Genomic DNA, 27,057 nt, shown 5'->3' on the forward strand with positions numbered 1-27,057 from the left:
ACACTGTTGAATCGTGAAAGACAAGAACCAAAGTTATTTGAAGTGGCCTTGTCCCCATGGTCAGCCTTAAAGGATCCTTTGTCTCCCATCTCTACCTTTTTGAAAGAACCAACCAATACATGTTTTAAATATTTTCCTGAATACCCATGCCTGCTTTCTCTTCGTTTTCCCGTACAGGGGTGGGCCAGTAGCATAGTCTGCATTTTTGTTAGTTTACTTAAAGAATCTATTTTAATAGAGCATCGTTGGGACATTATTTTATTTTGGTTGGTGCCCCGTACTATTGTTGTTTGCGTTGCTTCTGTACCAGGTCACACAGCTCCTGAAGAGTATAGCCTGTCCTCTGCTAAACGGCAAAGGAGGTACACCTGTTAGGCTGTGTCTGCCTGCCTCCCCTTTATGAGTGGTAACACTGTAGGTTTAGTACTGGGGTCTGCAACCTGCGAGACTCGATACATGTTTGGACTACGCCTCCTATGATTCCTCGCCATTGACTGTGCTGGCTCCGGATGATGAGAGTTGTGGACCAAAACATCTGGAGAGCCAAAGGTTCCAAACCCCTGGTTTAGTAGTACTGTGGGGCTGAGTATGCAACTACTCATTCAAAAAAGTAATTTTTTCAAAATTGCATTATCGCAGTAAAACATGAAGGTACGTGGCCGTGCACCTGGAAACAGATCAAATACAGTTTCACTGTCACCTGCCTCTTAAATTCATATCACAAAGGTAACTGGTATGTTACTTGAAGAAAAATGAAAGGGGCACAGTGTATCCCTGTCACACACTACTGAATGTGGCTTATGCTATACTATGATATAAAGGTGAAAACCTGGTAGCCATAGGCACTAACCAATGCATCCCAAACAAAATGAGGGAATTGTGTAAGTGTGGAAAAAAGGGCCTGCTTACCCACACAAATCAACAAGGCTCCAGACAAAAAGCAGGTCTGCTGGGGGTCTCCAGTGAAGTCAATGGAGGAAAGTTGCACAAAGAAAAAGTCCTGAACAGTGTTATTGTGGCACTTCAGGCCGCACATGGCATGAGAGAAGGACCTGCACTTATCATTTTTATAATTGTTCTTTTATAACGCGCTTAATACCAGGGAGCAGTTTCTAAGCGCGGGATCGGGATTCGAACCTGTGTTGCTTGCGTTGTCTTGCTTCGACTACCGCATTGCCCCCGAGCTATCCTCGCGGCCTTATGGTATATACCTTACCATATGGTGAGAGACGGTGTCAGGCACATAGTAGCACAGATGGGGCATTTAAAGCAGAACTTGAAATAGGACAGACAATAGGTTTGCCTTGCCAGTGTATGTTAATGCTTATGTTTAGTCTGTATAAAAGACTCAGCAAGAAGAGACCCACCCCTCTAGCATGTTCCAAGGAAACGGTCGTTTCAGATTTCTTTGACCTCTTCTGTGTTTTTTCCTCCCAGAGTGAAGTACCACGATGGCTACCACGACCCCCTGGGTTGGAACAATGAGGCAGAGCTGACGGCAGAGTCTTTCACACTCCAACAGATCCTGGCCCGAGTGCTCGGCTCCCCGGGAACGGATGGGGGCGCAGCGTCAGTGATCATAGACTCTCTGAGCTGGATTCTCCTCCACAGCCCAGTGACCGCCGTCCTGCAGACTTTGCATCACTTAACGAGAGCAGTCACCGGCAAGGGTCAGTATGTTTCGCTTTCGTTTGACATCAGAAAATGTGCATATAATTGTACCCGTTGTCACTGGTTAAAAGCTCACACAGACATTGAAAAGTTACTTATTCATCTCTTAATGCGGAAGCCAGTAAAAGAAATGCTTCTTTTTAGTCAAGAATTCTACAAAGTTACTTTATTGTGCATACAATTGGCGACCTGCCGGTACACCCCGTTTTGGCGCCGCCGTTTCCCTGTGGGCGGGTTTGACGCAACCGCGCGGTGGCCGTTTTGGCATACCCATTTTGGTGCAGAACAGGCAGAAGCGTTTCTGGCGCCGTCGATTTGGCGCGAGGGACGCTTGGACATGGCCAACATTTCAGCCACGTCCAAACACCCTTGTACCGAACAAAATGGGGGAAAAAACGCCCAAACCGGCCCGCGGTGAATCTTGGGCCCTGATTCACAGAACGTTTTCCAATGGGGTTTTGCCATTATGAAACACTTCTTTGAATAAGTATAGCCTTGTCCATGGCATCCGTTTTCACAGCACAGTAAAGCTGCAAAACAGGTCTTGAGTGTTGTAGAAATATATTAATACTTTTGATACATCAAGGGGTTAAATAAGGTCTTTGCAGTATGGCTATAGAAGACTAATCAAAATCCAAAGCACCCATTAGCCTATTTAAGTAGTTAAAATAAGCTGTAAAACTAATAAGAAAATAAAATGAATTTAGCCGTTGCATGCACTATGGCCAGCATCACTCGGACGGTGCAGATTTGGGGTTAGGAGTGTATGCTTTCTGAGTTTGCTGTGAAATCGTGTTTGAAATCACAGGCTCTTGATCTGCAAAGCAAAGGACTCTATCCATGCCAAGGCTTCTGCTAACATTCAGCGTCACACACAGGTGTATGATGGGACTACTTCTCTTTCCTATGCATTTGTATAAAAAAACAGGATCAGTATGTATGCTGCTAAGGGACCAGTAATGCCTGTCCTGTGCAGCCTCCCACTCGCTCCTGCTCCCTCCTTACCTGTTCGGAACGCCCTTCCCAAACATAAAAACACGATGCTTACTCAATTATTTGGCGCACCCACCCTCTCGATCAGCATTGGTCAACTTCAAGCCCACCCTCTATACATTATTGCACTTACTGTATGCTACGTGTAACTATCACTACCTAGCTGTCTGAGGACATGTCTTGTACTTTATTTGCCCCTGCCCACTGTTTTGTTCCATCATTATTTATTTTATTTTAGTATTTATATAGCACGCTGCAACCAATGGGCATAGAGGCGCTGGGAAGGATATGTATGTATGCAGGCTTGCTTAAGGGTTACAAGATAGCGGCCCAGTACAATAAATAAGAGTTACATCGATTACATAGGGTTACAATTTGGGTGCAGTAGGCAGAGACAGTGATAAACTGGGCGCTGGGGGATGAGCTTAGGCAAAAAGCTCAGTCTTCAAGGCTTTACGGAAGGTTGTGTGTGATTCGATCATCCTAAGTTGGGAAGGGAGGGTGTTCCAGTGAGTTGCAGCCAAGGTAGTGAAACTAGAGCCACCAGCTCTAACTCTTCGTGTATGAGGAACAATGAGGCGATTGGCATACGCTGACCTAGACGGTCTGGAGGGTGTTTATTTGGTAATCCTCTGAGCTAAGTATGTAGGTGCCAATCCATGGATGCATTTGTGTGCTATGGCCAGTGTTTTGAAGAGGATCCTTTCTTTGACGGGCAACCAATGGACCTGCCTTCTTACCCCAGAGATATGCTCTCTGCGATCTGTACCAGTTGCGGCCCTCAAGGCGTTGTTCTGAGCAACTTGAAGTTTAGACAGGTTCTTTTGGGATGTGCCAGCATAGAGTACGTTACAGTAATCTAGCCTCAATCCTATAATGGCCCTTGCAATGGTGATGCAGTTGTCAAGAATGGCCTTACTGAATTGATTAGTTTGGAGTGGTATGCAGCTGAGGAAGCAACGGCATTCACCTGTCTGTCCATGGTCATGCTAGGTTCCAGGTATACGCCTAGAGTCTTGATGGCTTTGGACACGGTAATGGGGATGTTCTCTATTGAAAATGCATTGTACTGCGCACATAGTTTACTGAGTGTGGCTGTGGATCCAATTAGCAAGAGTTCTGTTTTCTCGCTATTTAGGCATAGCCAGTTTTCAGCCACCCAGGCCTGGATGGTGGAGTAGATGCGATTGAGAGTATTTGTGTCTGCATGGTAGTCACCAGTCAGAGGGATGAGTACCTGTGTGTCATCGGCATAGTTGGTGTATGCGATGCCCATGGTGTCAAGGAGTCGGAACAGTGGCCTTGTGGAGAGGTTTTAAAGAGTTGGTGATATGCAGGACCCTTGAGGGACACCGCATTTGATGGGACTGGGGGCAGCATTCGAGGACTCGGAGAACACTTTCATAACTCTCTCTTTGAGGAAGGATGATATCAATTTGCAAGCTTTCGGGGAGAAATTGGCAGTGGAGGACAGGTGATGACATAGGGTCTTGTGATCTACCAAATCGAATGCGGCCGACAGGTCTTGCAAGAGGAGGAGGGCCGGCCTGCCGGTGTCTCTTAGGTCGTCGATTTGGTTTTTGAGATCCAGTAGAGCAGTTTCTGTGCCATGACAAGGCCTGAAGCCCGATTGGCGCAGCCCTAGGAGTTGGTTTTCTTCCAGGAATTTTTGAACTTGCAGGTAGGCTGCTTTATCAAGGATCTTTAGCAAGAAGGGGACTGTAGTGATTGGTCTGTAGTTCCCTGGAGCCATTGGATCAAGGGACGCTTTCTTTAGGAGTGGGCGGACCCAGGCCTCCTTTAAGGCGGTAGGTACCCAAGCTGAGCGGAAGGATAAATTAATGAAGGCGGTGATTAAGAAAGCCAAGGAGTGGGCGCATTCTTTAATGTGTGCAGGGCAGGCATCCCCTTTACAGTTGGAGGGCTTAATGGATTTGATAAGGTCTAACACTTCTGCTTCAGTCAGGTCAGAGAAGTCAAAGATGGGTAGCTCCTCGCCTGCGGCAGGTGGAGGGGAAGGGGGCTGTATTTCTAATATGGATAGTAAGGCTTTTTGGCGTGCAGCGTGTCAAGCTGGTCTAGCATGGCGGTTTGAAGAGTGTTACACCAATACTCATCCTTAATGATGGTTGAAGGAGGGGTGGTAGGAGTCTCAAGTTCCCTGAAGATTGCAAAGATCTCTTTGGTCCCAGATTTGGCATTATTGATCCTAGTGTTGAAGGAAGCAGCTTTAGCCTGAGTGATGGCTATTTTGTACTGTCTAGAACAGTTTTTGAAAGCTGTTTTGGTTGTTTCGTTGGGGTTTTTTCTCCAGGACGCTAGCAGGTGCCTTTTAGAGGACCGTAGTTCTATAAGTTCTTGGGTAAACCAGGCATTAGAGTGCTTAGATTTTTTGCTTTCTTGAGAGCGAGCGGTGCTATGGTGTCTACAGCGCAAGTAATGACTTGCTTAAAGGTGTTTGCGAAGAGGTTAGGATGATTCGGGAAGGGAGCCTGGAGGGCCGGAACTAGGAGGTGAGGAAGGAGGTTTTCAGTAGTGAGTTTGCGCAAGCTTCTAGAGAGGTATTTTCCTAGTGTACACTGCGCCAAAATTATTTGTGAGGAACTAGCACACAGGATTGTCCAGTCTAATGTGTAAGACTTTGAAAATGTGTATGGTTGAAGCACATTGTCCTCAATAAATACAAATCTGTCAAGCTTGGGATCTTGGTTCCTGAAACCAACAGCGGGACACTGTATTGCCCTTACAAGAGAATTAAGTGTTGAGGTGGAATAACATATTGTCCAAAAGTCCAGTCGCTGTCGGGGCGCCTGCTCGTTTATTTATGAACCTGCACCTGTAACTCACACATGTTACAGGTGCATGCTCATAATGTTTATAGTGCACTTCGTGGTCTTCCCGCGCCGAAATGTCCCTGCTCCCTGGCGGCTCGCCGACTCGATCGCTGGCAAATGTCCTGCTCCGCGCAGATGCAATGGTTTATCTCCAAACAAATGCACATTCGGGACGGGGACATAAATGTGTTATATAATATTCTACACTGGTAATAGTGAGAAAATGTCGCCCTCTGGTAGGTAAAGACTGCTTCATGTTGAATGACTCGTAACATAATGCCTTCCAGTAGTCAGTATATTCATATGGTCAGCGTACACCCACAAACTTAATATGTCCAGGTTTCGCACCCATGATTAAGAATCTATATACTTCATACATACTTAGTGTAACTCTATGCAAAGAATATTAAAGACACCTCAACGAGATACAGTGAAAGCTTGATCGCTTGGCGTCATTGGGAACGCAATGGTCCCAGATATTCAGAGATGCAGGTTAACCTAATGTCTGATCCAGATCACAAAGCAACTAGGCCAGGAAGCTTGGTAATCTGGCCTCCGATCCAGCTCCAAAACTGTTATCCTGGATTTTCTTAACCAAAACCTTTACAATTACCGGTGATTGATTGTGCCGGTTAAGATCCTTACAGTTAATGAGGTTCCGGATAAGAAAGCTTTTACTGTAGCAGATCCCTAAAAGATTGAACAGCCCTTCATCTACATTTAGGGCCACGTTACTGGTTCACCAGATTTTTTAAGCCGGATTCTCGCCAGGAGCAATTACCATCACCACTGATAGCTACCGAAAATATCTGCCCAAATATGGGAATACCACTTTATCAGTGGTAACGTTAGTGGATTTAATGGATTACCACTGGCAGTGTGGCAGTATTTCAGAAACGATTTTTGTGCATTTAAACTCTCGTTTTGAGGAAATGTATTGTTTACATACATTTTGTCCCTTTTTATGCATTATATGGGAGAGCCTATGTGAAAGGGCCTTCAGGGATGCCCACCCGCATCCCCCTCCCCCCAATGTCCTCATCGAAAAGGTTATTTCCAGTATGGAAGGGAATCGTCTCTTTACAGGAAGAACAAGTTACTTCTTACCTTGTAACATTCTTTCGACGGGATGTTCCTCCGACGTATTCCTCATCTTAGATATATCTCCTTCCAGCTCTGCTGGCCTCGGAAAATTTTTCTCTAGAGGGCGCTGCGCGTCGACGTCCTCCGAGTCGATGTCCCTCGACAGCCGCCGTATCGACGTCGACGTCATCCTGCCTATAAAGGCCGCGCGCAGCGTCCGTTGCTCAGTTCCGTTTTGTAGCCCACAATAATACTTTCTGGACTAGACTAATCACCCTGAAGGAGCGTAAGCTGCAACAACAAGGGAAGTAGAACTGCGGGGATGGATGGGAGGGTCGATGAGGAATACGTCGGAGGAACATCCCGTCGAAAGAACGTTACAAGGTAAGAAGTAACTTGTTCTTCGAAGGGATTGTGTCCTCCGAGGTATTCCTCATCTTAGATAGGCTCCCATAGCAGTATTCTATTATTGGAGGAGGGAGTACTGACTTCACACTGTCTTCTATTGATGAATAGAATGCAGTACAGCCCTTCCAAACCTAGTCTCTTGACTGGAGGAGGAATCCAAATTGTAAAATCGTGTAAAGGTATGGACAGACGACCATGTAGCGGCCGCACAGATGTCTTTAACCGGCACGCCTCTTTTGAGAGCCGATGAAGCTGCAATACCTCTGGTCGAATGAGCCCTAAGGTTTTGAGGGGGCTCTTTCCCTGCCAGTTTATAACATTCCAGAATGGCTAGAATGATCCATCTGGAAATGGTCTGCTTAGTTATTGGTAACCCCAGCTTGTGACCTGTGTAACCTACAAACAGCTGGTCTGCCTGTCTTATCCTGGCTAGTCTACTGATGTAAAAACTTAAAGCCCTTCTAGGGTCTAGCCTGTGTAACCTCTCTTCCTCTTTCCCCGGATGAGGAGGAGGATAGAAAGATGGTAGGGTAATCTTCTGAGTGATATGGAATTCAGAAACCACCTTTGGGAGGAAATTAGGCTTCACTTGCAGGACAACTTTGTCTTTGTGAAATATTGTGTGAGGGGGTTTACAAGAAAGAGCTTGTAATTCGCTCACCCTTCTAGCAGATGTAAGTGCTATTAATAAAACAGTTTTAAGGGTAACGAACCTTAGCGAACAGGAATGGAGTGGTTCGAAAGGTGTGCCCATCAGGAAAGTTAGTACTAAGTTTAAATCCCATAGTGGAACTTGAAATGGTCTTGGGGGATAAACATTGGTTAACCCCTTTAGAAACTGTATTACCAAGGGTAACTTGAAATAGGATGGTTCTTCCACAGTGCGCTTAAAGATGGATAGCGCTGCGAGATAGCGCTTAATGGTGCCAACTTGAAGGCCTGAATTCGCCAAATATAAAGGGAAGGACAAAACCATTGGTGTACCACATGAAAAAGGGTTGATATTCTGTTCTCTACACCAGCTGCAAAATCTGTTCCAACGGCAGCGGTATAAAGACTTTGTTGCTGGCCTCCTTGCCGAAAGCAACACCTCCATAACATCATCAGGGAGGTCCCAATCCTTGTACCTCAACCTTTCAGAAGCCAAGCGTGAAGGTTGAGGGTTTTGATGTCTGGAAGGAGAACCTGACCTCCCTTCTGTGAGAGTAGGTTCTTTCTGAGTGGAAGTCGAATTGGAGGGCAGATGGACAAGTCTAGAAGGTCTGGGTACCACGTTCTCCTGGCCCAATCTGGGGCAATTAGGATCATGGTTCTCCGGAATCTTCTCAACCTCCTGATCATTTGGGGAATGACAGGGACCGGTGGGAACGCGTACAGAAGCGGAAACTCCCAGTCCACTATGAACGCGTCTCCCAGAGCTCCTCTCTGGGGAAATTCCCTTGAGCAGAACAGATCGCATTTCCTGTTGACGCTGGTGGCGAACAGATCCACCTGAGGGGTTCCCCAAAGGGCGAAGATCTCTTGAAGGACTTCCTGAGCTAGTTCCCACTCGTGGGAGACTGTGCTCTGCCTGCTCAGAGCGTCCGCTGTCAAGTTCTTCTCTCCGGCTAGGTGAACTGCCGATAGAGAGATTCCTTCTTGGATTGCCCAAAACCAGAGCTGCATCGCCTCTCTGCACAGGGGTAGTGATCCTACGCCTCCTCTTTTGTTGAGGTAATGCATGGCCACTGTGTTGTCCGTCATTATCAGGACGTTTTTCCCTTGTACAGCTGGCAGGAACGCCTTCAGCGCAAGTCTGATGGCTCTCAGCTCTAACAGGTTGATATGTAGTCTGGACTCCGATGGAGACCAACGACCGCTGATGGTCAAGTCGTTGGTGTGGGCTCCCCACCCCGTGAGTGAGGCATCCGTAACTACTGTTATCTCTGGCCAGGGTTGCCAAAACTGTTCTCCTTTCAGAATGTTCTCCTGACAGGCCCACCACTGAAGGTCTCGAGCCACCCTGTCGGGAACCTGAAGAAGAAGATCTGTCATTCTCCCTGAGAATTGTGACCACTGAGTCCTCAGTGCCCACTGGAGGGATCTCATTCTCAGGCGAGCCTCTGGCACTAGGAAAATGCAGGATGCCATGAGGCCTAACAACCTCAAAAAGTCGAAGGCTGGGAGACGTTGGGCATCTTGGAACTTGGTAACCATCTGTAGAATATCTTGAGCCCTCACCTCTGGTGGCGAGGCTTTTCCCAGGGAAGTGTCCAGGATCGCTCCTATGAACTGGAGTCTCTGTGATGGTATCATTTGTGACTTCTTTAAATTGAGGGAGAAGCCCAGTCTGTGAAGGGAGTGGCACACGCGATTTAGCTGGATCTGAGCTTGTTCCGAAGAGACAGCCCTGATCAACCAATCGTCCAGGTAGGGGTAGACGTGAATCCCTTCCCTCCTTAGACTTGCCGCCACTACCGACATTAACTTGGTGAAGACCCTCGGGGCGGAGGTCAGCCCAAATGGCAGCACTCGAAATTGATAGTGAGAGTTGCCAATTGCGAACCTCAGGTATTTCCTGTGTTTGAGATGGATAGGCACATGGAAATAAGCATCCTGAAGGTCCAGAGATACCAACCAGTCCTGGAACTGAAGGGCCTGGAGGATCTGAGAAAGAGTGACCATCTTGAATTTGTCTTTCTTGAGGAATTTGTTCAATTCTTGCAAGTCCAAGATGGGTCTCAGTCCTCCGTCTTTCTTTGGAATGAGAAAATAAGGGGAGTACCAGCCCTTGTTCCTCTCCGCTACAGGTACCGGTTCTATGGCACCTTTCTCTAGCAGGTCGAAAATTTCCTGCAAGAGGAGCGGATCTGGAGCTTTCTGAGAGCTGATCCCCGGTGGATGACTCTGAGGTATGCGTAGGAAAGGCAGGCAGTAACCTTGGGCAACTGTTTCCAATGCCCAATCATCTGACGTGATAGCCTGCCATTCCGCCAGATGTTGAGTCAACCTGCCTCCTACGGGTGTCCTGTGAGGGAAGTCCTCAGAGTGGTTTTGGAGCGGCTGATGCGGATGCCGATGGTAAAGAGGCACCTGCTGTTGCTGCGGCTTTTGAATATCTACCCCGTCCACCTCGGGTAGTTCTTCTTTGTCCACTTTGAGCTGGACGTCCTCTACCTCTTCCGAATGCGGAGTAGAAGCGAAAGGACTTGCCCCTCGCAGAGGTTCCTGTGGGACGAAAAGGTGTCTGACGGATTGCAGCGCCTAGGGATTTTCCTGCTGCTTTTGAAGTTTGCAGTTTCTCTAAACTGTCATCCGCCTTTTTCCCGAACAAAGAAGAGCCATCGAATGGCATGTTCAAGAGCCTGGCTTTCACATCAGGGGCAAAACCAGACTTTCTCAACCAAGCGAATCTCCTGGTTGTTGTACTTGCCGCCATTGCTCTGCTGATACTGTCAGCCGAATCAATGCCCGTCTGGAGGGATTCGCACATAGCGTCTTTACCGTCCTGTATGATATTCAGGAACGCCTCCCTTTCTTCTCCCTCCGGGATGCAGTCAGCCGCTGTAGAAGCACACTCCCAAAGTGTATGGTTGAATCTAGCAAGGGTGCAAGTAGCATTAACAGATTTTAACGCCATGCTACATGCCAAAAAAACTTTCTTTGCCATAGCATCATATTTTTTATCGTCCCTGTCCTGTGGGACGGTAGGATAAGCCGTCTTGACATCGGTAGAAGATGCTGCCTGTACCACCAGACTTTCTGGGGATGGGTGTTTTGACAAAAACTCCGGGTCTGTAGAGGATACCCTATATTTTGTAGACAGTTTTTTATTTACTGCCGGGACGACATCTGGGGTTTCCCAGTTCGTCATAATCTTCCTCTGAAGAGCTTTATGAAAAGACACCACAGGGTCCTCCTGTGGGCCCTTGTCAAGAATATCCGTAAGGTCATCTTGTTGGAAAGATTGTGAAGGTGCAGACCACCCCATAAACTCTGTGATCCTGGCCATTAAGGCTCTATAGGGGGTTTCAGCATGCTCCCCCGGGTCTGGCCTAGAAAACTCCACCTCAGGGGAAGTGTCTAACCCACTTGCCTCATGTAAGGAATCATGAAGATCCTTTAACCTGCGTTCTTCAGAGGAAAATTCCTCTCTTAATTGGGGTTACAGGTCCCTGCAACTCAAATGTGTCATCCTTTTCAGACAATTCACCCTCTTCCATAATTGAGGACTTAGTTCTCAATTGTTCTGAACTCATAAAGGGTGTAAATCCCATTTCCAAGGCAGAGGGTGCCGAACTTGTCATAATCGGCCTCGAAAACGTCAATGTCGTTGACGCCGACGTCGAAGGCTTCGAGCGTGGCGTCGAAAACAAAGGCGGAGGCCTCGATGACCTCGACAGAATTGGGATTCTACTCGACAATCTCAAAGCCATCGACATCGAGGACCTGGGGATAGTCACTGGGTGTGTCGTGACCGTGACTTTTCTTGCCGTCGACGCTGGTGTCGAAGCTGGCGTCGAGTCGACAGACCCGTGTGTCGAAGGTCCCTTCGACAACGGCGTCGAAGACACCGACCTCGGCGTCGACGGAACCTTCGTCAACGGCGAAGACGGAACCTTCGAGGAAGGTTTGGAGGTCATAGACCTACTCGAGGGTTCGAGACGCGCTCGAGAGGTTTCCTTCGCCGGGTACTGCGACTCGCAGCGTTTTTGACCTTTGGGTCTTTCGACCAGAGCATCGCTCTCGGCAGTCTTCGAGGGGGTCGAGGCCGCTTTCTCGAAGACGCTCATCATATTTTTGCAGAATTCCTCCCATTCAGCCCGGGAACTATGTTTCGTGGGGCAAGGGATTCTTTTTGGAGAAACAGATGAAGAGGAAGACGGAGAAGGGGATCTTCGACGTCTCCTCTTCGAGTGCTTCGATCTCGAGGAGTGATGGGACCCACTCCGAGACCTGGAACGCGAATGGTGACGAGGAGACGAATGTCTCGACTTCGTCGATGAAGAAGAAGCTTTAAAAGTCTTACCTTTCTCCAGCTTCCCCCTACGCTCCTTCAGGGCCTTAGCTGTCATGGACATACAGTCCTCGCACTCCGAACAATGGTGTTCAGCTCCCAAACACCACAGACAAACTCTGTGAGGGTCAGTCAGCGACATCTTTTTCCCACAATCTCGGCATTTTTTGAAGCCGGATCGAGGAGTTGTCGGTTCCGACGAAGAAGCCATCGAGTACGGATCGAATAGCTCGAGGTAAATAGATTTAATCCTGACAAAAACTGAGGAACGGTATTCCGAGGCACTGAGTAAGCGCGGAAAAACGGAACTAAGCAACGGACGCTGCGCGCGGCCTTTATAGGCAGGATGACATCGACGTCGATACGGCGGCTGTCGAGGGACATCGACTCGGAGGACGTCGACGCGCAGCGCCCTCTAGAGAATTTTCCGAGGCCAGCAGAGCTGGAAGGAGATGTATCTAAGATGAGGAATACGTCGGAGAGGAATACGTCGGAGGACACAATCCCTTCGAAATAACATTTTAAAACTAGGGCGGACTTCTCACAATTTTACCTCCACTCCTGCTGTGGAGGCATTTCAAGGTTGGATTTACCACCAATGATATTCCCTTTGAATATCGAGAGTAGTACATACACCATTCTTGTATGCTAGTGGGTCACCAAACATAGGGTATTTTGCAGATGCGCCTGTTTTAGAACTGCCAACAAGACTGTAAGTAAGCCCTTACACCCATGTATTGTGTTTAGAATACCCTTAATATTCCTTTGCTGTCTTTTGTCTAACGAGTTTCTACATATTTTACTGACATGTTCTTCCATCTTGTCAATTTTAAAATATTGAAGTCTGATGTCGCTCAATGAAAAATATTGCAGAGGCATATATTGCATAAGTACCCGGTGGGGTGATGGCACCCTCTAAGCCAATGAGAAGGCTCAGAACGGTGGAATTTCCAGCAGTAATCCCCCTTCTTCAATGCCATCTTCTTCCGCCAGGGTTTACGAGGTAAGTGTGGTCCTTCTCACCCCCATCATCCTCAGAATTCCCTCCTTGCGACCCCCCCATCCCCGGGAGCGTACACACTGGGAATGCTTCTGTCTCTAGCCTAGCGCGTACGCTCCCAATCTGCGACAAGCCGTCATGGAAAAGGAGTTTCCGTGGCAGACATTTTGTTTTTGTTTACTTTTTTTAATGGGAGCCATGGAAAGAGAGAAGGGACTACGTGTAAGAGTGAAGGGACTACATGTTGTCCCTTCACCCGTTCCCAAACATTTTTCAATGGCCGCCATGGAAAGGGAAAATAGACTTTCTTTTCCCTTCACTGGCGGCCATTTTGAAAACTTTTTTTCTGTTCCGAAACAGAAATGCTACTAATAGCAATAAGACCCTCGCAGGGGGGGGGGGCATTACCACTGCAGTGTTACCATGGGCTCCGGGGCATTACCTGAAGTGGTAATGCCCCCCCTGCTAGGTGCTTATTGCTTAATTAACAAAGAACAAATGCGACGACCCTTTCCTTGGTCTGTGCTCTCTGTTGTCAGGGCAGCACACGACCCCTTTAATGGGATTGCAGGCCCACCCTGTTTGGACCACGTGGGCTGGGACACGTGGGACGAGGAGGGAAAAGGGACAGGAGGAGCGCAAGTATGACGCAGGAGAGAATAGATTGTGTACACAGTTAATAAAGATGCTGGTTAAAACATACTGTGTTGGTGTCCTGATTCCGTGTCCTGGCCTGTTGGGTGTGGATAACTGGCAACGAGGTTCCAACACCCACAGGCGTCATGCACATGGCGATCTCACCGCCTTCCTCCACCCCAGCGATCCCGCTGGTCCTTCTGCCTTTCCAAGGCGCACCTGCCGCGCTCTGCCGGGCTGACGGCCTCCAGCAACACTAGTGGTTCCGCTGGAAAGGGACCTGCCGGTTCCTCCATTTGGTGTCACCGGCCAGTGCGTTATGACCCAGGGCTTGAGAGCCCTGTGATCTCTCATCAGGAGCTCATCGGCACCTCCAGCGCTTTCCAGCTAACTTGTTTGAGCACCCGCGAGTGCTCTCATCTTGAGCGGGAGAGCCAGACAAGGCGTGTCTCCCCCCCCCCCCCTTGCTGATCTTGCTCCATCTATGTCAAGGGGGACACGCCAGGCCCACGGCGAGGCACGCCGTCAGACTGACAATTCCTGGCTGCAACAACCTATCCTCCAACCTCCACGGTGTCTAGTAGGGGGACGATTCCAGATCTTTGCTGCTCCTCCAGGGTGCCCTCCTGCAGTAACAGTGGGGACACCTCACTGCTAGGGTTACTGACTGGCCCCTCACATTAGTCTAACCATCCTGTTTACGCCACTAGAAGAGGGGCACCACTAGACTGCTCTGGCTGCACGGAAAAGATAACGCTGAAAGAAAAAATGATAAAAAGAAAACCACCTTTTGGCATTGTTTCTGAGCCACTTCCGAACAGATGAGAAGCCCTGACAGGCCCATACACCCACGCCCACACCCCTACATTGGCACTATGGATCAAATGGCGCAAGTTAATGGTTCCCCCCCCAAGCCTTCCTAGCCACCACATCCAGAGCAGCGTTTCTCAGGAGACCTCTCCCATTCACGCTTGCACCACAGCAAGACAAAGGCTTCTGGTGGGCGGAATGGGTAGACAAGTTTTCTGACTTTGTTAAAGCAGTGGGGGAGGATGAATCACTAGTGTTGGCAGAGGTATTCACCAACTTGGCCGGCAAAGAAATTAAGGGCATTAATAAGACCATCCCGGATCTGGAAAAAGCTACCTATGAAGCCCTGGTAGCAGCTCTCAACAAAATGCTCATAATCCAGCCAACCAGGAACTATGAGCGCTACGTCTTCAATCAATGCACTCAGCAGCCCCAGGAGGCCATCGATGAGTTTGTCACACGCCTAAGACAGAAACTAGTGCACTGCCAATTTGCACAGTTTTCCGATAATGAGTCCATCCGGCTACGCCTCATTGAAGGATGGATTTTCTCCACATTGCGTAAGCAACTACTAAAGAACACCCTTCCCTTGGACGAAATTGTAGAACTCACCAGGTGTACGAAAAAGTTGACACCCAAGCCATCTCCATGGAAAACCAACAAGCTAAAAAGACGTACAAACAGGAGACGTTGGCTGCCATTGAAACCCAGACTCCGAACACTGGTCGCAACCTGCTCCTCGACCGCCCAGGTGCCCGCTACTGCCCGCGCACCAGCTGCTCAGGGCCAAACGGTCATGCTACAGGTGTGGGTTTGCGTTCCCACACACAGGAGTGTGCCTAGCCATCACTCTGAGGTATTCCAACTGTGGGAAAGGGGGACATTTTCAGTCTGTGTGCCAAGAAGGGAGGCCACTCCCAACAATGGCGGCAAAGCACCACGGTCACCTGCAGCCAGAGCAACAGGCCGACCCCAACCCCACAGGGCCAAAGATGAGCAGGGGGCCAGGATATCCTGCCGGCCCACCCAGATGCATGAGGGACATTGAGGGCATGTTGGACCAGGACCCCGGTAATGGCGATGAACGAGTCTGCCATGCCAATCCAGTTCCCAAGCAAAACTGCCTTACCGCTGCCCCTTTAATGGGACTGCGGGCCCACCTCGTTTGGACAAGGTGGACTGGGACACATGGGACGAGGAGGGAGGGGGCCAGGAGGAGTGGCAGTACGGGGCAGGAGAGAAGAGATGGTGTACGTACTTAATAAAGGTGCTGGTTAAAACATACCCTGTTGTGGCGTCCTGATTCCGTGTCCTGGCCTTTTGGGGGTGATAACACTCTACTCCTAAATTAGTAATCGGCAAAAGTCAAGGCTGCAGTGTAGGTCATCAACAGGAACACCGGCCATGTGTTCCAAGAAAAGTATTACGTTAAGCGTAAGCTTCTGACTCTCAACCTGCACACACGTTTCTTTAATGATGTGACCACTAAAACTGATGTAATCAAAAGAATCTGTTGATATTGATATTTTTTTTTCACACTTAACGTATATTTTGTATTAACACTTTTTTTTTTTTGTTTTTTTTTGTTTAAACTTTGGTTTTATTATCATTTTCTTAATGTAACAATCGGGCTCAATGCACATTCAAAGGATATATATTCAACTGGCCCATTGGCCCAAGCACCCCCTCCCCCACCACCCCAATACATACCCTCCCCCCTGATAACTTAACCCCACTTGAACCATGATTCGGAGAGTATCGTAAAGCACATTTGTGTCCGGAGCATTGGGAGAAAACGTGATCGTTGACTTCTTTTATGGCTGTTTTTTGTCCCCCGGGCCGTGGGCGCCCGTTCCATCCCTTGTTCCCTCCTGACTCGGGCCCATACCGGGCGTCAGTGTACATCCTATACCCAGGTCTGCTGCACCCCGTACCAGTTTTCCTGGAACGAGCCTGAATCATTGTTCATCATTGCCGTTAATTTGTCCATTAGGAACTTGTTCTTTACCTTTTTTTGCCAGTCCTCCTTCGAGGGAGTCTCCGGGCTCTTCCATTTCTGCGCCAGGGCCACCCTTCCCGCCCTCAGCATTGTTTCCCACATTCTAGGGTACCTATATAAATCCGTGTCCTCCGGAGGGAGGCCCAGCAACATCGTCAAAGGGTTCAGGAGGAGTAGTTCCTCAGAGACTTCAGCAATCCAGCCCCTTACCTTCTCCCAGTACGCCTGCACTTTTGGGCAGTGCCACCACATGTGCCCCCTCGTTCCGGCCTGGTCAGACCCCCTTGGGCAGACGGGGGACACTCCTGAGAACATTTTTGACAGTTTCACGGGGTCTCTATGCCACCCCTGCAAAATCTTAGTTGTGTTCCATATCAGCTGTGAATAAGTTCTCGTGGAATGCTATTTTAAATATCCTTGACCAGTCATCCTCCGAGATCTCCTCGCCTGCCAAATTGTTCCAAAAGGTGCAGAAGCCTCTCCTCTCCACTAAGTTAATAGTGTTCAGGATTTTGTACATCCAGGATACCGCCCCCCCTCCTTGAGGTTGCTGTATCGAGTAATTTCTCAAAGGGGGTCAGCTGTCTCTTCAAATTTTGGCCCCATGCTTGGTCACAAAGGATGCCCTTCAGGCGGAGGTATTCGAATACGGAGAGTGACCCCTGCCCGAGAGCGTCTCTCAGTTCCTCATATGCAAGAAATTCCCCTTCCTTAAACATCTGCCCCGCCCACTCCATTCCCGAGTCAGACCAGGTCTGCCATATAAACTCTCGCACCGCATTCTGAAGAGCCCTGAAGGTTTGGTCGGAGACGCTGGTTGGGAGAGCGGTGAAGAGATACAGTAAACGTGGCAGTATATTCATCTTTACTGCCATCATCTGGCCGTACCAGGACAGAATCATTGAGCCCCATCTCCTCAGGTCTGCGGTGACCCCTGCCATGACAGGGTCGTAGTTGGTAGGGGCAAGGTGTGATAGATCCCTGGTGAGGAGGACCCCCAGGTATCGAATAGAGACCTTCCCCACAGTTATCCCATTGAGCCTACCCGGGTCCCGTGTTCTCATGGGGAGCAGAACTGATTTAGAAGCGTTGATCTTTAGCCCTGAGAAGCGCCCAAATGCGGCCATCAGGGACAAGGGGGGGGGTAGTGAGGAGCCCGGGTCCACCAGGTAGGCCAGAATATCATCCGCGAACAGGGAGAGCTTGAATTCTATGTCGCCTCTCCTGATCCCCTTAATGTCCGGGTGTGCTCTAACTGCTATGGCCAGGGGCTCCATTGTGAGGACGTAGATCAGTGGGGAAAGAGAGCACCCCTGCCTTGTTCCCCACGAAAGGGGGAATGCATCTGACAACCTGCCATTCACTTGTACCCTTGCTTTTGGGGCTCTGTATAGTGTGGCCACCCATTCCCTGATGTGTGCCCCAAAGCCCATTTTCCGGAGGACGAGTTCCATATACCTCAATTCGACCCTGTCGAACGCCTTTTCCGAGTCCAGGGAGAGGACACTTGCGTCTAGCTCCGACACCTGGGCATAGTGGAACAAGTCTATGGTTTTACGGATATTGTCTGAGCCCTGTCTTCCTCTTTTGAACCCCACGGATCAGTTTCGGCAGTATCTCCTACATCCGCCTCCCCACTACCTTAGCTAGGATCTTTACGTCAATATTCAACAAAGATATTGGGCGGTAGGAGGAGCACTCCGTGGGGTCCTTGCCGTCCTTGGGCAACACCACAATTATGGCCTCCATCATGGAGTCCGGAAGAGAGCCCCCCTCCAGCACCACTTTAAACACCTTCACTTGGTGTGGGGCTAGAGTCGAGCGAAACCTTTTATAGAAGTAAACTGAGTAGCCGTCCTCGCCCGGGGAAGTGCCCACCTTCATCCCGCTGATCACATGTTCCACCTCGTCCTTGGTTACCGGACCCTCCAACCTCTCCGACATCTCCCTGGTCAGGGCCGGGATTTGTATAGAGTTTAAGAACCCTTCAATCTCCGACTCTCACCCGATATATTCTGATGTGTATAAGTTTTCATAGTATCGGTGAAAGGCCTCTCCTATGTGGGGTGTGTCATGGCCTATCGACCCCTCCTCGTCCTTTAATGCTCTCACCATTCTACTTCTTTGTACCTCCCTCAGTTTCCAAGCCAGGATCCTGTCCGCCCTGTCCCCCTTTTCATAATATTTCTGTTTGACCAGTTGAAGACTCCTTTCTGTTTTGTGTAAGAGGGGATCTTTCAACTGGAGCCTATAGTCGTCCTGTGTGGCTACCCGATCACGGTCTAAGGGTTCTACAGGGGGGCCTCCCTGCTGAAGTTGGGCTATTTTCTCTCTCAAAGACCTACCCTGGGCTTCCCTTTCTCTTTTTTTCTGGGCTCCCATTTTAATCAGGACTCCTCTCAGGGTCGCCTTAAAAGCGTCCCATAGGGTGTGCAAGCCTACCTCCCCATTATCATTGAGCTAAAAAAATTCCGATATGGCGTCAAGCACCTCCTGCGCGTGTACCTCATCCTTAAGCAGGGAGTCGTTGCACTTCCATCGACCCCTGCGGTCGCTTGGCCAACCCCTTGCTATGGTGACTCGGACCAAATCATGATCGGTCCAGGGGACGGAGTCCACCCTGTGGCCAGTAACGAAAGGGTGCAGGGTCTCATCCACTAAGATGTAATCTATCCTGGAAAAGGATGTGTGGATTGCTGAGTAATATGTGAAAGAGGGGGTCGGGACCGTGTCCACCAGGCCTAATTCCGAGTTAACCCTTTGGAAGTTTCGAGCCATGGTCTCGTCTGCTGCCCTGGAGGTCTGGGGGCCAACGCGTTTCCTATCCTGGGTTGGGTCCAGGACCATGTTGAAGTCCCTCCCCCACCTCCCCCCCACCACCGTGCCTTGGACGAATAGCTTGAGTCTATCCCTCACCTCCTCCCAGAATTGAATTTGACCTTCGTTTGGGCCGTAGACAACGGCAAGAGTAAGTGGGGTGCCTTGCAGTGACCCCCGTACCAGCAAGTAACGGCCCTCTGGGTCTTTCAATATGGCCTCTTTCTCGAAACCAACATTCCTCGCTAACAAAATGGCCACCCCTCTCATTTTGCCCTTGTGGGACGCACAGTAAACCTCCCCAATTCCTCCTCCCCGCATTTTGGGTTCCTTCCCCCTTGCCCAGTGAGTCTCTTGCAAGAAGAGGAGGTCAAGATTCGCCCTTCTAAATTCCCTGCAGACCAGGGACCTCTTCGTGGGGGTATTCAGGCCCCGTACGTTGAGGGAACCCACTCCCAGGGCCGGCAAACTTTCAGCCATAATCTAAGTTCTCCTTTCTCTCGGTCAACATCATCACTTTGTCCCTCCTTGGGTGCTCCCTTAGTTTTGTATTATGCTCCCCCTCTCCCCCCAACCCCCCCCCCCCCGGGTGGGCCTGAAACAATTCCCCAACTGCCCCCCCTTCCCAGCCCCTAACTGAGCAACCCCAACATTCGTGTGCTCCCCCTCCCCCCCACCCCGGCGTCCAGCCAGTTAGTCCTGCCATCGCTGGCTTTTGGCCGAACCACCAGCCTGCCCACCTCGGCCAGGCGATCCGTATAAAGCTCATCACTTTGAGCCCCCCCCTGCACCCCTGTGGCGACACCCCTTCTGCGGACCCCTTATACTTGCTGTTCGTAGGGGGCGCTGGTAATGTTAGAACTTCTGTGTCCTCACTCGGTATTAACACTCTTGATAGCTCTCATATGTTTGTGTTTGCGGGTCTTGTTTATTAGAAGAGCACAAAATTATATAGATTTCTTGGGTGGGAATATTTTATAATCTCTTCAGTACTAGACTGCCTTTTCAGCAGTAATTGATGGATTTGCTTCACGATATGAGGAGAAAATTCACAAACTTATCTCTTCCCAGATTCGAGAAACCCCCTTGAATGATTAGACCATCATGACACTGGGTCTATTCTGGCTTTGTAGGACCTATTACAGAGCTACGTTCCTAGGAGGAGTAGTCTATGAAATGGAATGTTTGGGTTATTTGACCATTTAAAAGCTGTCTTTAAAAAAAAAAAAAAATGTGTACTTATTTATTACATACAGAAGAAGACAAAATCTGCGTATTCTACCAGAACATCAAACTATAAAATATTGTGGGGGCCAATTTGGAATTGAACATTTTATGCACTCCACTTGCACATTACTGCATTATAATATTGAGCAGATACTGCAAACTGCCCATGTTTAAACACTGGTTCTTGCTTATGCGAGGTAAGGCTTTAGGTTTTACGGCTCATGAATTGCTCTTCACCTAGAGTGTAGCTATGCTCGCCTTCACATCTCTCGCTTCTGACGTGTTTCCCTTTAGGCATATGTAAGCATGTTTTAGGCTTCCGCCTTCTTAGGAAAAGCAGTGTTAGTAGAGAGAAGTCATACTGTAAGCATTCTCACCTGCCTCAGAGCGTATGAAAATCTTTGAAGAGTATATTCAATTTCACTAAATGTATCATGTTATGCTGTCCTCCCTAATATCACTGTCTAACATGTAAGAACGCAGCTTGTATCAAAGACTTGTATAGAGGGCCTTTGTTCCCTGCTTGCAACATTGTTTCAGTATGATTCCTTGCCCTGTCTGGACCACCCGTTGCATTGGAATGCATGTATTCCTTTGGGTATAAGAGAAAGGTGCTTGGAGGGAGGTACTCACTTGTGCCGAACGTACTGCTGTTGGTTTTACTTATATATTGTCCACCAATCCACCGAAACATTCTGGTTATTTTTCCCCTTCTCACACACCCCCTCTACTATAATCCTCGCATCCCCACCTTTGAATTCAATGAAATCACTGAAGTAGACACTGTCTGCTTCTTATCTAGCCTCAGGATGCAAGGGAGACATATGCTCAGCTCCCGTCATCAAAGCCTGCACTGAGGCCCTAACGCCATTAATAACAAGATTCATAAATGCCTCATTGCACTCATGCATGGTCCCGGAGATACTCAAAGAAGATTGGGTGCTCCCTCTCCTGAAGAAACCATCACTGGACCCAGCAAATCCCAAAAACTATCGTCCCAACGGCACTGTCCCCTTCCTGCTGAAGATACTGGACAGAGCAGCATACATCCAAATACAAGACTTCCTGGAAACCAACCAGATCCTAGGCTCTCGACAATCGAGCTTCAGGCCAGGACACAGCACAGCATCAGCATTACTAGACCTGAAACACCAACCTGACAATCTTGGAGATGAGTGGAAACCTGCACTCCTCCTGCTCCTTGACCTCTCAGCCACTTTTGATTTAGTGGACCACAATATTCTAGGTCATCACTTCTCAGCAGCCAACAGCTCTCAAGAAGCAACCACCTGGGTGGCTTTCTTTCTGGAAGGAAGATCTATGAGTCTTCTCAGATATTGCCAGTTCCCCACCTGCTCCCATCACCTGTGGGATCCCCAAGGCTCTTGTCCCCCCCCCACCCTATACAACATATTTACCAGACACCTATTCGACCTCCTGGACTCCAGCGCCATCACTTACACAAATTATGCCGATGACACCCAAATCCTCTTCTCCCACTGTCTGGGTTCTATGACAATGACTCTTATCATCAACATCTACTCAATAATCCATGTATGGAGGGCCACAAACTAGGCTAGGCTAGGAGTCTCCTATATTGCACCGAAAATCTGGAACTCACTCCCTGCCACCCTTAGAGCTGAAACTTCCATCTCTGTCTTCCATACCAACCTCAAGGCCACTCTCCTCAACTAGCAAGTGGAGGACTGCCTCCTCCACTTCTGCCATGTATATTGTAATATAACACAAATGTAATATATAACTATATTGTAACCTGTATATATACTGCTAATGACTATGTAACTATATTGCAACCTGTGTGTGTGTGTGTGTGTGTGTGTGTGTGTGTGTGTGTGTATATATATATACTGCTAATGACCATGTAACAAAGTAACTAAGCTTTGTACTGTAACAAGTGCCACAATGTCCTCGGGCTGCTGTGCGCTATATAAATACGAATAAAACAAAACAAACCTATGCCTCAATGATGACAAAACGTAGATTCTACTGGTCGGATCACCAGCAACACTGATGAAACTCAACACCCAATTTGCATCCTTCACCATAGATGGAAATCTGACCCCTGCCTCTACCTCAGAAAAAACCCTTGGGTTCCTCACACGTCAAGTGAATTCTGTCGCCTCTTCATCGGCCTACACAACCAAGCTGATCAACTCTGCCAGACGTTTCTTGACACCCTCCAGCTTCCTAACCATTGGCAGGGCTGTGATTGGGGCCATACTAGACTTTTTGATGAGGGGGGGGGGGGTGTGTGTGTGTGTGTGTCTGTGTGTGTGTGTGTCTGTGTGTCTGTCTGTGTCTCTGTGTGTCTGTCTGTGTCTCTGTGTGTCTGTCTGTGTCTCTGTGTGTCTGTCTGTGTGTGTGTGTGTCTCTCTCTGTTGGGGAGGCAGAGGGGGAGGCAGAGAGAGCAGAAGCTAGTTACCTGCTCTCCGTACTTACTTACTTACCTTCCTACCTGATACTGTAACAATAAAGCAACTTACCTTTTCTACATACCTGGCTTTGGAGTGGTTCCTGTATCCTGCCTGAAGTTAATGCTATTCCAAGATGCATCACTATTGTAATGCCCTCTATGCAGGTACCTCACAACAAAACATTAAAAAAATGCAGATAATCCAAAACAATGACCTGCGTCTGCACTCAACCTCTCCAAAAGAGTCTATATCTCAGCTGCCAGAAGAGAAGCCCACTAGCGCCCTATTCGTGAAAGGATTCTATTCAAGACACTCTCAATCACACTCAAATGCCTATCGGATACCGCGCCAGTATACCTTGTGCCAAAAATTGCTAGAGCCATCTCAGACAGACCAACCAGGACATCTTTTTTTTTTCTTTTTTTTTTTTAAACTTCTTTTTATTATTCAGCGTGGCAGCAAAACACAGGCGAACAGCATGAGGCGTTACAACATGAATACCGTATACATAATGTAGGTGCACAGAGGTTATTTCAGATAATATCACAATCAATGGGTACAATCACAGCATGGTTTGGGCAACAGAAGCCCGCGACAGGGGTGAGGACCCGGGCAGGCGGGGGGAAGAGGGCGGGGGGGAGGTATCCGGTGTCGCGATTAGATCGGACATGTAAGAGCCGAACTTAAGCCATACATTTCTGGGTCTGGAGTGGGCAGGTTGTATATGGGACCAGGCTTCCTCAGTGTCCGAGGCCCAAGTAACAGCCCTCAGCCATTGAGCGGGAGTGGGAGGCGAGGGGCGAAGCCAACAAAGCAGGATGGAGCGCACCGCCAGCAGGAGGCAAAGGCCGGCTAATTTTTTGGAATCACGGGAAAGGCCTGGAAGATCATGAAAGAGACATACCAACGGGGAAGGAACAATGGGATGGTCGAGAACCGCAGACATTGTCGAGCAAACTGCCTCCCAGAACTGTGAGAGGCGAGGGCAGGACCAAATCATGTGGATGTAGTCAGCGTCGTCTCGATAGCATCTAGGGCAGCTGGAAGGGTGATCCTTGGACATGCGATGTAGTCTGATCGGGGTGTAGTGAAACCTATGTAGTACTTTGAATTGAATGAGTTTAAGACGGGAGTTAAAGGACACTCGATGTGTATGCTCGCATAGATGTGCCCAGCGCTCGTCCGACATTTCAACACCCAGGTCTACCCCCCACACACACTTCAGTTTAGTGAAATCTGGGACAGATCTGGATTGCAACATTGTGTATAACCTAGAGATTTTACCTCTTGTGGGCCCAGGGGAGGTGAGCTCTTCAATAGCCGGGTCGTCCGGGGGCAGCGCAGGGAACATTTGGTAATGACGTTTGAGGGTCCTGCGGAGGGATGCGTATTGAAGCCATGCACCCTGGTCACTCCTCAGGGGCAACGGGAGATCGGGCCATTCAACAAATATACCCTGCTCAAACACATCACACAGCAGCTCGTAGCCTGCGTCCGCCCAGCGGCGAACCGTGCCCGGTGGGACCTGCGGGACCCCCGGGAGGAAATTCCAGAGAGGGAGGTTACCGTGAAAGGCGTAAGTAGTTTTGACTAGTTTCCACATCTTCGCTAGAGCAATGGAAGTGCAGGCGACCGGGCTTTGTGAGTCCAATACCAAGGGGGCGGGTTGTATCACCAAGGAGCGGATATCCCGGTCGCAAACCGCAAGCTTCTCGAGTCGAACATGTGGGGGAGGGTCAATTGTATTAAACCAGTGAGAAGTATATTGGATTTGGGATACCAACCAGTATTTGAGAAAGTTAGGGGCACCGAAGCCCCCGTTAGAGATGGGAGTGGATAGGGTGTCAATTTTAAGGCGGACCGCACCCGAGTGCCAGAGAAAGGAGTTCACAGTGCGAGTCAAGTCCCGGAAGAAGCCCCCCTCCGGCCACAAGGGTATGTTAGTGAACCTGTAAAGCAACTGGGGTAGCACCACCATCTTCAATAGCCCTATCCTGCCTGCCAGGGAGATCGGGAGCTTGTCCCAGGCCTGGATCTTAGCCGTCAGGTGTGTGAGGTACTTCTGAGAGTTTTCCTGGAAGGTCAGCGCCTGTTGGTGCGTCACCACTATACCCAAGTAGGTAAATGTGGACTGAGCCCATGTGAAGCCCAAGGTATCAGGAGGAGGGGGAGTGCATTCTGTGAATGGAAAGAGAATGGATTTCGAGCAATTCACTTTGAGACCAGAGACTCGACCGAACCGAATGATGTCCTCCAATATTGGGGGTAAGTTGATGGAGGGGGAGCGCACAAACAACAATGCATCATCCGCATATAGGGACACTATGTCCGACTGGCCCGCAGTACGGAGGCCTCTGTGAGCATGAAGTTGGCGGAGCATATCAGCGAAGGGCTCTATTGCTATAGCGAAGATCAAGGGAGAGAAGGGACACCCCTGTCTCGTCCCCCTGGCGATCTCAAAGAGGGGGAGCAGTGGTCGTCGGTGCGGACCCTGGCTACCGGGGAAGAGTAAAGCAATCTGACCCAGGAGAGAAAGGCGGGGCCGAATTTGCAACTATCGAGAACCCACCATAGGTACCTCCAGGAGACCGAATCAAACGCCTTTTGCATGTCGAGGGCGACGGCCACTGCCTGCGTGTCGGGACTGATTCTGTTAATTATATTAAATAGGCGCCTCAGGCTCAAAGAGGTGGAGCGACCGGGAATGAAACCCGCCTGATCTGGATGGATGATAGATGGCAGGAGGGGAGCCAACCGGAGCGCCAGAGCCTTGGCATATACCTTGACGTCACAATTTATGAGTGAAAGCGGCCGGTATGAGCCACATTGCAGGGGGGATTTACCTGATTTAAGTAGTACTGTGATTGTGGCCTCCCGGAGTGAAGGGGGGAATACACCGGACTCCACAGACTCCTCCCAGAGAGCTAGTAAGTGAGGAAGCAGCTGTGACTTAAAATGAATACCGTCCGAACCGGGGGCACGCCCTGAGGATAAGGAGTCAATAGCATCCGACAGCTCCTCCAGTGTAAGGGGGGAGTCGAGGGAGGCCGCGGCTTCCGGGGACAGGGCTGAGAGAGGGAGGGCATTGAGAAAGGAGTCGATCTCCGCCACCGGCGCCTCATCTGAGTTAGAGTATAGGGTTTCGTAAAATGTGAAGAATTCCCTGTTGATGTCTTGCGAGGAGACAGCCATGGAGCCGTCAGGTCTCTCGACCCCGATTATGTGTGGGGACCCCGTCTCATGACGGATCAGACGTGCTAGAAATCGACCAGGGCGCTCCCCCTCCCCATATCTCCTCGCCATGCCAGGGCTATCCAAAAACCTTTGTTCGCGATCCGCGAGGGATCGAAACGTGTCCAATTCCGACCCTATGTCAGTCAGGTTGCCCGGGGTGGAGTAAAGTGAGCATGTAGCCTCCAGGGTAGAGAGTCTGGATTCACTAGCAGCAAGATCCCTCCGGATTGACTTCAGGACCCCATTCTCTTTGGATAACGCAATCCCTCTGATATAAGCCTTAAATGACTCCCATAGAGTGGCCTGGGTCGCTACCGAGCCCGTATTAGTCTCGAAGAATTCCTCAATCGACCGCTCAAGCTCGGAGCAGAACTCCGGATCCAGTAAGGACAGGGGTTTCAGCCTCCAGTTACGTGTCCGGCCGGGATCGGGACCCCAGCCGATGGTCACAGTGACTGGAGAGTGGTCAGACAGGGTTCTGGGGAGGATCATTAGCTGTATAACGCTCTTAACCAGTTCGTTGGAGATCACCCATCTGTCAATGCGGGAATAGGAGTCGTGGACTGAGGAGTAAAAAGAGAACACGCGGGAGTCCGGATAGAAGAATCTCCACGCGTCCACCATGGCGGGACGGGGCAGGGATGATAGTGCAGCATAGGCTGCCCTAGAGAGTAAACGGGGCCTGGATCCAGATCTGTCCAGGGCCATATCGAAAATCGTGTTGAAGTCACCCCCCCCAAAGGATGGGAACCAGGGGGAAGCCTTCAAGGAGGGACGTGACCTGTACATAAAAATCCGGGTCATCTAGGTTAGGGCCGTAAATGTTCATCAGGACCACCTCCCTGTGTTGAAGCGTAGCATGGAGCAGTACATATCTGCCTTGAGGGTCTATTTGTGAGGAAATTAGAGAAAAC

The 27,057-nt window shown here is 49.4% G+C and overlaps 1 protein-coding gene across 1 annotated transcript in view; it reads left to right on the forward strand.

Annotated features, from left to right (window-relative positions):
- ELP5 (elongator acetyltransferase complex subunit 5) overlaps positions 1 to 27,057 on the forward strand; it is a 176,369-nt gene that overhangs the window by 80,766 nt on the left and 68,546 nt on the right. The window contains exon 4 of the mRNA XM_069645816.1: positions 1,438 to 1,670. Coding sequence (XP_069501917.1) covers positions 1,438 to 1,670 — 233 coding nt within the window. The remainder of the gene's footprint in view (positions 1 to 1,437; positions 1,671 to 27,057) is intronic.

This window comes from Ambystoma mexicanum, chromosome 1p (assembly GCF_040938575.1).
Source record: "Ambystoma mexicanum isolate Mex_15411 chromosome 1p, UKY_AmexF1_1, whole genome shotgun sequence".
NCBI classification, from domain to species: domain Eukaryota; kingdom Metazoa; phylum Chordata; class Amphibia; order Caudata; family Ambystomatidae; genus Ambystoma; species Ambystoma mexicanum.